The sequence below is a fragment of the Sinocyclocheilus anshuiensis genome, unplaced genomic scaffold, assembly GCF_001515605.1.
Source record: "Sinocyclocheilus anshuiensis isolate Anshui unplaced genomic scaffold, SAMN03320099.WGS_v1.1 scaffold775, whole genome shotgun sequence".
NCBI classification, from domain to species: Eukaryota; Metazoa; Chordata; class Actinopteri; order Cypriniformes; family Cyprinidae; genus Sinocyclocheilus; species Sinocyclocheilus anshuiensis.
The window spans coordinates 1,223,147-1,233,977 of record NW_015552614.1 but is presented as its reverse complement, the minus strand read 5'-3'; the positions used below and the strand labels follow the sequence as shown (position 1 = coordinate 1,233,977).

The following is a 10,831-nucleotide window of genomic DNA, read 5'->3' as shown; positions in this document are numbered from 1 at the left end:
TCGGTCGCCCACTAATATATATATATATATATATATATATATATATATATATATAAACACTATTCAAACCATGTCTGATCAGAAACCCAAATGAACTGATTGAACAATAGAACAAAACCAAACCTTGAATGATTAGAACAACATTTTGATATGAAGGAAAATCTCCATAAACATGGATTTATTTTAAAGGGGTCCTATTATGCTCTTTTACAAAGTCTTGATTTTGTTTTGGGGGTGTACTAGAACAGTGTTTCTCAACCAGGGGTCCGTGGACGTAAGGCCGGGGGTCTGTATAAAGTATGAATTTTTGTATACATTTTGTATATTTTGACATGACATGTTCCCATGAAAGAAAAATCCAATATAGCTGATATGGCCAAATACTGGACAAGTCAACTAACTTGAATTATACTTGACTGCATTTGGTCCTCACAAAGACAAAAATGATACCAGTCAATTTTGTTCTGGGGGTCCTTGAGGATGGTTCTGAATTGGACTGGGGTCCGGTATGCCAAAAGGTTGAGATTCACTGGCCTAGATGCCTGAGAATTTTTAACCCTATAAAGCATATAGTATCATATTTGGTACATGAATTGCATTGCATTGTATGTTTATCTTTTTCATTTAAAAAAATTCTAATATTTAATATGTCAAGCTTTATAGGATTAAAAGCCATGACAAAAGACATTACTCAGTTTTAAAACAGTTTTTTTCCGCAGTATTGGTCACATACAGGCAAAGTTTTACCCACCACCTAACAACAACAGTTTACATATATTACCTGGTTGAAGGTATAGTGCAAAGTTCTTCAAACTTCTTACTGTCACTCTTTGCTGGTTCAGCTGAAATTGTCTCTGCATTGCTGTCTGTTTTTTTTGGAAAATCTTGGCTCTCAGCGTCTCTGCCCACACTGTCTGCGGTTCAGAGTAAACGCTTCAAGTATGAAGTTGGTGGGAGGAATATCCGGTAATGTCCACTTCGCAGGGCACTTACAGTCAAATATAACAAACGTATGAAGCAATAAGAGAAACATACAAAATGGGGGTACGCGAGGACTGGAATTGAGAACCGCGATTCTAGACATGCCAAAAATTTGACGCACTATAAAATTAAAAAAGTGAAAAAGCATAATAGGACCCCTTTAAAATCTTCTTGTCCATGCATTTCATGCTAAAAATGATTCAATGTGAATATGGTTGTATTCTTATTCTTAACACAATCAATATCATTTTGGCTTTCACAGTGCTGTGGACTAAACTGAAATAATTCTGAGTAGTAGTTATTATACAGAACAGTGAATGCCAAGGACAATTAACAGAGATGTCTGCATTCAAACAAAACAACATGAACTAACAATATTCCATGCAATAGTTCCAAGTCTTTGGTTTAAACATCTTTGGGGAAAAAAATATTCCATTTACTGCAATTTCAAAACTCAAAAGAAAAAATGATAAATGTATAAATTTAAACTAATCTTTGATGATCAATTTTATTTTTAAAACAAAGCTATCAATCCACACATTTGCAGAAAATAACATCTTTAAACAGATGGAACATTTCAGGAAGATTGTGTCAAAATAAATCTTAGACTCTTAGATTGAACAAATTCCTGGAACTTGCAACGGTACAAAACGCACATGTAGATGCAAATCCCAGCTCTTATACAAAACACTTTCTATATTCATCCTGACAGCATCTAAATTTAGCACAAGTATTTCCTTTAACAATTTTAAATTGTTCAACTGATAAAACTAACTCATATGTTAAGACTTCTGAAAACCGCACACTAAAAAAAACTAGTGAGCTGCTAACCTCGTCTTTTAAGACGCCTCTCATTTTGGCCGAATTTTAAGGAAACATTACATTTCCATCACAGATCATAGATAAAGAAGTGCAAGAATGCATTGCAATGAGTCAAGAGAAATGTCAACTATAAATATACTTAATATATATTAATATACTGAAAAATATTGATAAAATTGACTTTCCCAAAAAAGTTAATTATTTATATAACTACAAATATGACAAACATTAAAAGCCAAAAACTGACATTAAAATATATCAATGCTCTGGGCATTTCATTTCTTCTGTTGACAATCAAAAGGAAGCACATGAACAGCGTTACATTCCACAGCTACGATTTGAAATATGCCTTGTAAAGTGTCAGTGAGCAATCTGAAGACATTTACTCGTAGCAAAGTTTAGACAGGAGCTGACTGCTTGAGTTCCTTTACCAACAATTCCAAAAATTGTTATTCACTTGCAGAGAAGTATAAACATTAATAAAATCTTAAGGATATGCGCCACCCACCTGCTCAAGTAACTGTCTAAGGCGTTTGAGCTGTGATTCCAGCTGTTTGTTGTGATCCTCCAGGATTTGCATTCTTGCTTCCAAACGTCCCTTGTGCTGCCGCAGTAGTTTGGCCTCGGCGATCAGTTCAGCGTCGCGTGGACTCTGGGGAGAGACCGGCAGCATCTGTGGGGGTGAGGGCAATGGCGACAGACCCTTTTGGTCGTGTGCCTTCTTAAGACGATCGTACTCCGCTTGCAGCTTCCTGCACAACAGGGAAGACAACATAAAAAAGAAGCCAAGAAAACAGCAACTTGAGGAAATGGGTGAGTCTGACAAATAAATAAGCATGTGCTGTTAGCATGGATTGCTCATTTATGGCACAGCTGGCACACCATGCAGCAAAATAATTATACTAATACTTTTATTTAGCAAGGATGCATTAAATTGAGCAAAAGTAACAGTAAAGTCTTTTTTTGAACATCATCAAAGAATCCTGAAAAAAATACAATGGTTTCCATAAAAAATATTAAAGGGATAGTTCACAAAAAAATTAAAATTACCCCATAATTTACTCACCCTCAAGCCATCCTAGGTGTATATGACTTTCTTCTTTCAGACGAATACAATCGGCATTATAATAAAAAAATGTTCTGACTCTATAATGGCAAGCTTTATAGTGGCAGTGAATGGGGGGGGGGGTCGAGATTTTGAAGCCCAAAAAAGTGCTCCATCCACTCATCATAAAACGTGCTCCACACAGCTCTGGGGCGTTAATAAAGGCCTTCTGAAACAAAGAAATGCGTTTGTGTATGAAAAATATCAATATTTAAAACTTTTTAAACCGTAATCTCTAGCTTCCGCTAACTATCGTACATGCATTCACGAGAGAGTGGCGTTCCAGCGGATGACGCAAGACGTAGGTTCTTTTATGATGAATGGATGCACTTTTTTGGGCTTCCAAATCTCGACCCCCATTCACTGCCATTATAAAGTTTGGAAGAGCCACGACACTTTTTCATATAACTACGGTTGGATTCGTCTGAAAGAAGAAGACAATGATTTCTGAAGGATCATGTGACACTGACGACTGGAGTAATGACTGCTGAACATTCAGCTTTGCCACAGGAATAAATTACAATTTAAAATATATTACAATGACAAAGTTATTTTAAGCTTTACCGACCCCAAACGTTAGGGCATTTAATATCAAAAATGTTTTTTTTTTTTTATATATAATACATTTTATTTATTTTTTTTTTTTTAAAGTAAAACTATTTTTTAATAATACTAATATATTTTAGGGCTAAAAAATAAATATGCTACAAAATATTAAATTATTTTATTATTTCTGCTTTATCATCTGTTCACAATTTTAATATAGCTCACTGTGTGTAATATTAGACTCAAATGTGTAGCCCACGTACTGTACCTGACTCAGCAGTGTGGGAAGATTCGAGTGCACTAGGTAGTACTTGGATGGTCAGATCTAACTTGGTTTGAAAAATTTGAGAACCACTGATCGAAAGCAAAATCAAATACTTAAATTGGTTAATATTTCAAATTCCAGATGAGCCACGATAGATAAAGATATAGGGAGCATTTTCTTCTCTGTTGTAAAAGCTGACCAGCCTGTTTATTTACTGTGCACGACTATATGGTTGGCTGCATTTTATTCTTTTCATTAAGGACTGCGTTTGGCTGAAAACATTTTCGGTTGTTGACCGACTATGAGAATCACCGATCTAAAGCATAAAACTTTAAATTAAATATGTGATTCACAAAAAACTGCTGTGGAAATAAATATGTGAAGAGAGCTATTTTATTAGAAATTTCTGAAAATGCAGTGTGTCATCACAGACATATGCTGATGGAATACAGTCCAGTGTCCATCCATCTCATTTCCTTCAAATATCAATCATTTGAATTGTAAAAGAAAATAGACATGCAATCAAACCTGTTTTCCTGCTCCAGATCGTTGAGCACTCTCTCAAGATCCCCCTTCTCTTCAGTCTCCATTGAGATGAGGATCTGAGTGGGGCTCTGCGGCTGGCTGAGAGGAGAGCCTTGATTCAGACTCTGGCAGTAGTGCTGGATCAGCAGATGCTCATCATCCCTACAATAAAAACAACAACAGCAGCACTCCATTTCCAGTTCACTACATCACATCCATTGCTCAAGATTTCAATTAACATTTGCTGCCTTAAACTCCTAATAACTGAAAAATACACCAGTGCAATCGGCTTGTGAGCAGTAAGCTGGTATAAAAACAATCCTATTGTTTTAATACCACAAAAAATGCAGTACAAGAGCATTTACATGTAATCGTTTTATTATAATTCAATCCAAGCGTGCTGGGAAAATGATATGGGTTTATTACTCGTCTCCACTGCTTTGTGTATGGATGGAAAGAGCTGATATGAGAAATAAATTTTTTTTTATCACTTATAGGAATAGTTCACCCCCAAAAAATGTATTAATTTGGAATGACATGATCTTCATTTCTGGAGGAACTCTTCCTATAAGCACTTTCATACATACATTTGACCATTTTTAAGTTGAAAAGGAAATGTTTTTATGCAACCACAAGCAGTGAAATGTATGCATCTACCTTTGGCATTCTGGGAGGTGTAAGTAGATCAGTTTTAGGTTCTTCACACACTATTACATTCATTTATGGTATGATACTATGTACAGAAGAGTGTAAAGGAGTTGCAAGCTCACATGCTTTCATTGGGCGATACATTGTCATTCACATACGAGCCATTTCGGATCTCCATTTCAGCTAGCCTGTGAAAACAGTATCATTCTGTATTCATTCATAAACAGTTCATGCAGTTGCATTCATTCATGTCAGTAAGGTAACACTGTTCCAACTTACGTGCTTGACATTAACACAAACGCATTTCATTTGTTACTAAACACTGCAAGCAACAGTCATATTCAGAAATGCGTATTCATTCTGATATCATTCATCAATTCTTTCTAGTTAAAAAACAAATTTCAAACACATTTGTGTTATGACAATCGTACCATTGTACGGTATACACCATCACATCACCCAGCCCTAATGCGATGCGAGTCTAGTCTCTTAAATATACAGTTACATAGTAAGACCAAAATACCCATGCTTAAAAAAGACCGACCTGCTAGCGTAATGCTCGATGCGTGAGTGGGTGTCGTCATGGGAGAGTTGGGGGGAAGATGCCGGCCTGCCAGTGACAGTAGAGCAAAGGTCAGAAAACACAGAAGAACTGAACTAAATATAAATATAATTATATTATGGAGGAACAACATTTTATTTAACACTGAGCATTACTATACAAATTCAGCAGGGTCACTATAGAGGCGAAATCTGATCAAATCAAACATAAAACAATGATATTAAATAGAAACCATGTGGATTTTTTTAACACTATGACATACTGTCTCTCAATATCTATATAGTTTATTGTAACTTATGATTTGGTAAAATGAGGGAACTCATTTTGAGCTGCTCTTATGTTTACAGTAAATATATGCAAACATATAGTATACTGTTCAAATGTTTGGGGTCTGTAAGATTTCATTAAAAAAATATATTTTTTGAAAGAAGTATCTTCACAAGGGGTGCATTTATTTGATGCTAAATACAGTAAAAACAACAATATGAAATACTATGACAATTTAAAATAACGGTTTTCTATTTGAATATATTTTAAAATGTAATTTATTGTGATTAAAATTTACTCGTCTCCACTGCTTTGTGTATGGATGGAAAGAGCTGATATGAGAAATTAATTTTTTTTTATCACTTATAGGAATAGTTCACCCCCAAAAAATGTATTAATTTGGAATGACATGATCTTCATTTCTGGAGGAACTCTTCCTATAAGCACTTTCATACATACATTTGACCATTTTTAAGTTGAAAAGGAAATGTTTTTATGCAACCACAAGCAGTGAAATGTATGCATCTACCTTTGGCATTCTGGGAGGTGTAAGTAGATCAGTTTTAGGTTCTTCACACACTATTACATTCATTTATGGTATGATACTATGTACAGAAGAGTGTAAAGGAGTTGCAAGCTCACATGCTTTCATTGGGCGATACATTGTCATTCACATACGAGCCATTTCGGATCTCCATTTCAGCTAGCCTGTGAAAACAGTATCATTCTGTATTCATTCATAAACAGTTCATGCAGTTGCATTCATTCATGTCAGTAAGGTAACACTGTTCCAACTTACGTGCTTGACATTAACACAAACGCATTTCATTTGTTACTAAACACTGCAAGCAACAGTCATATTCAGAAATGCGTATTCATTCTGATATCATTCATCAATTCTTTCTAGTTAAAAAACAAATTTCAAACACATTTGTGTTATGACAATCGTACCATTGTACGGTATACACCATCACATCACCCAGCCCTAATGCGATGCGAGTCTAGTCTCTTAAATATACAGTTACATAGTAAGACCAAAATACCCATGCTTAAAAAAGACCGACCTGCTAGCGTAATGCTCGATGCGTGAGTGGGTGTCGTCATGGGAGAGTTGGGGGGAAGATGCCGGCCTGCCAGTGACAGTAGAGCAAAGGTCAGAAAACACAGAAGAACTGAACTAAATATAAATATAATTATATTATGGAGGAACAACATTTTATTTAACACTGAGCATTACTATACAAATTCAGCAGGGTCACTATAGAGGCGAAATCTGATCAAATCAAACATAAAACAATGATATTAAATAGAAACCATGTGGATTTTTTTAACACTATGACATACTGTCTCTCAATATCTATATAGTTTATTGTAACTTATGATTTGGTAAAATGAGGGAACTCATTTTGAGCTGCTCTTATGTTTACAGTAAATATATGCAAACATATAGTATACTGTTCAAATGTTTGGGGTCTGTAAGATTTCATTAAAAAAATATATTTTTTGAAAGAAGTATCTTCACAAGGGGTGCATTTATTTGATGCTAAATACAGTAAAAACAACAATATGAAATACTATGACAATTTAAAATAACGGTTTTCTATTTGAATATATTTTAAAATGTAATTTATTGTGATTAAAATGTGATGGCAAAGCTGAATTTTCAGCAGCCATTACTTCAGTCTTTAATGCTGATTTGCCAGTCAAGAAACATTTCTTATTAATTTTGAAAACAACTGTGCTTTTTAATATTTTTGTAGAAACTGATACTTTTTTCAGGATTCTTTGAATACAGAGAAATTAATTCAAAGTTTAAAATATCAGTTTTTTAAAATGAAAATATTTAGTAACATTAGGAATGTCTTTACTGTTACTTTGCAAAAAATGATTTATTTAAAAAAAAAAAAGGGGGGGGGGGGCTAACTGACCCCAAACTTCTGAACAGTAGTGTATGCAACAGTGTAGCTCACACCCAGTGAGTTAACATTAATAATAACTTAAGTTTTAAAAACACCTAACATACCCTACACCACGGTAACGTTAATCTAGCAGATGAATGGTTGAAGCCATGGGATGGACACGTTTCAAAATATCTCACAGTTCTGACAATGGAAGATGAGTGTTTATGGATACTTGTGTATAACATCAGATATCAGTAAATTTAAACAGTGTACTGTAAGTGATAAAACAGCTCTAATATCTACACCTTGCTTATGTTTGTTGACCAATACAACACTGGTGCTGGACATTGCGCTGCTGTCCATCTATGTGGATGCAGCATTATCCAACAGAACAACATTTACTGAATTCATTCTAGAAACTCAAGATTAATTTACTCTGCCATCAAATTCAAATCTGAATTTAAATTAAATTTAGATTTGAATTGCAAATGCACTCAATTTCAAATTAGGACTGTGTGTCACATTTGAACTGTTAAGTGAAAATCCTGAATGTTCTTTTCTATTCTGTGGATACATCAACGACACCAAAGGGCATGTTCGTATTATGTGATCCAGTAAGCTGATTTCTGTGGATGTGCGTGAGCATGTTGGTGTGCGGATGTACTCACAGATGGTCAACAGGCCAGAAGTTGATCAGTGTAACAGGACTGCAAGACAAAAAAAGATGTGATGATGGACAGGACAATGCAAGTAGATGCATTGAAAGCATGATGTGACATGATTGTTAAGAAGCACCAAACACACAAACCCAACTGATATGACAACACAGTTAAATCCTAACAGCATTTTTAGTGGCCAATAACATACACATCATGAAAAATGTGTCTGTTCTGTTGAGAAATTGTTTGATTCAACATTGTTGGTTGTGTGTTGGGGTTGAAATGAAAAAGGAAAAAAAAGTTAATGTGGTAAGAATGGGTGTATGCATTTAGTGCTGTTTTACAATTACTCTGACAGACTGCACACATTTGCAGCTGCTCCACTACAGGGGAAAAATTATTTCACAGCATAAATACTCCTACCGTGAACACGAGTAATGATCAATGCAAACGGTAAAGCAGAAAGAAATCTAAGCCAAACTCTTGCAGGTGCAATTTAAGGTTACCAAGTGTTCAGAGTCATCTTAATTTATCTTGTTTGCTGGCATGTCAGTTCTACACTGTTTGACCATTTAGTACAGTCTATATATATGCAAACCATATATAAAAAATAAGACCTGTCGAGGTAGGTAGTAGTTAGGCTTTGAGGCACAGGAGGTTAGAATGTTTTATTTAGAGTGTGTCAGATGAAACGCAGCCTTTTCTCTTTGTCAGTATTTGGAATTTCAAGGAACGGTTGAATTTTTCCCCCAAGAATTTGGCATTTTATGGCATTTTCGGCTGAAGAGTTTTAGCAGCCAAAATGTAGGTGCATCCATCATTTTCTTTACTTTTATCTTTACATTTTTAGTGAGCGAGCTTCAAACAGGATAAGAAATTCCATGATGTTTACAGTCCAGCATCAAACTGTCCGCTATGAGCCATTACTATGTGTAATGCTTAAGTCTTGGTTTCCAAGACTAAGATAGGTTTTCTAATAAAAATATTTGCTCTAAATATATCTTTAAGAAGTGTGTCAGTTTGAGCGTTGCTACTGTTAATTGAAAAACACTATTAAAACTTGTTTTCACCAATTCAAATAAAGATGAAATATAAAAAATATAAATATTAGATAACACTTCAACAAATTAGAAACGTTGCCTTAGAAACTAACTGAAAGAAAATAAGCTTAAATTGAAGTACTAAAATTACTAAAACTGAATTGAAATTTTTTAAAAATATTTGTTGTTTTTGTTTATTTTTAATAAGGTAATATAAAGTTTCTAAACCTTATAAAAAAATAAACTGAAAATATAAAAATAAAAGCAAATATTAATAAATGATATAATAGTATATAAATAACACTGATCGGTGTTTCCAATATGATCTTAAATCAGTCTAATCACTTCTTTATAATCAACTATCCATTTATTTTTTTAAAGGGGTCATATGACGTTGCTAAAAAATAACATTATTTTGTGTATTTGGTGTAACGAAATGTGTTTATGCGGTTTAAGGTAAAAAATAAAATTGAGTAGAAAAGTGCGAGGTTTCTAAAAAAGAATGAATAGGGCATATATAGGCTATAACAAGGTTTAATCTGGGCGCAGAGGAACACAACTGGATTGCCTGATATAAAGAGACGTAGTCCCCAAAACAGAGCTTTACACTTGCGCAATACGGAAATATCTGCTAAGTCTGCTACTTATCTTTGTCAACCTGGCAAACGTGCCCTGCAGAGTTCAGCTCCAACCCTAATTAAAACTGACCTGCCTGTAGCTTCCTAGTAACCCTTCAGACCTTGATCAGCTTGTTCAGGTGTGTTTATTAGGGTTGAAGCAAAACTCTGCAGGGCTGCGGCTCTCCGGGACCGACGTTCGCCACCCCTGATTTACGACATAGAGAGAGAGAGAGAGGCTGTGCATGTATGAATTACCACCGTTTTGCCGCATTTCTCTATTAACAGTAAAGCTGTGGCTTTAATTCCTTTAGAAACAATGATGCTACCAGCTCCTTGTTGAGAAAGATAATGTAGCTCTTGAGCGATTAAGCTATTTAGTTGATAAAACTGCGGGGCAGCACTAAAAAGTTTGTTCCTGAATGACTGTCTGCTTCTGTTTCACACAAATGCTGGCACAGACGTGCATGTTCGGCTAGAGTCGCTTTGAACTCGTGCATCTTTGGAAGCGGAGCTGCGCGGAAAGTTACAAAAAATGTCGTGCACACCGCCACGCGAAACGACGTCGCGCGCACTCAAAGCGAACTTCCGCCAACACTGCGATGACGTCATATTTGCCGCGCACACCTAAGCGAACTTGCGGACGCGTCGAGTAAATCAGCCTTGAGCGTGTGAGAAAATGTGAAAATGAATGGGATTATGTCGCTCTGTCGCGTATCGTGACTTTGCTGGTGATACACAGCCCTACTCTACACTGCTCAAAACTCGCGTTTGAATCGCCAGTGGCAAATCCTTTAAATATGAAAATGTACTTACAGGCTGCGAGTCAGCATTATTTGTCAGCATCAAACTGTATAGGGTCAGCATGCGCGCCGAAGGGGAAACAGGGGAAC

General features: G+C 35.5%; 1 protein-coding gene across 1 annotated transcript in view; it reads right to left on the bottom strand.

Annotated features, from left to right (window-relative positions):
* The window catches only part of LOC107665951 (dystrophin-like), a 127,385-nt gene that overhangs the window by 9,692 nt on the left and 106,862 nt on the right, over nucleotides 1-10,831 (bottom strand). The window contains exons 72-76 of the mRNA XM_016457021.1: nucleotides 8,291-8,329; nucleotides 6,786-6,851; nucleotides 6,364-6,429; nucleotides 4,248-4,406; nucleotides 2,312-2,555 (exon numbers count right to left, since the gene is read on the bottom strand). Of these exons, the coding sequence (XP_016312507.1) occupies nucleotides 2,312-2,555; nucleotides 4,248-4,406; nucleotides 6,364-6,429; nucleotides 6,786-6,851; nucleotides 8,291-8,329 (574 nt within the window). The remainder of the gene's footprint in view (nucleotides 1-2,311; nucleotides 2,556-4,247; nucleotides 4,407-6,363; nucleotides 6,430-6,785; nucleotides 6,852-8,290; nucleotides 8,330-10,831) is intronic.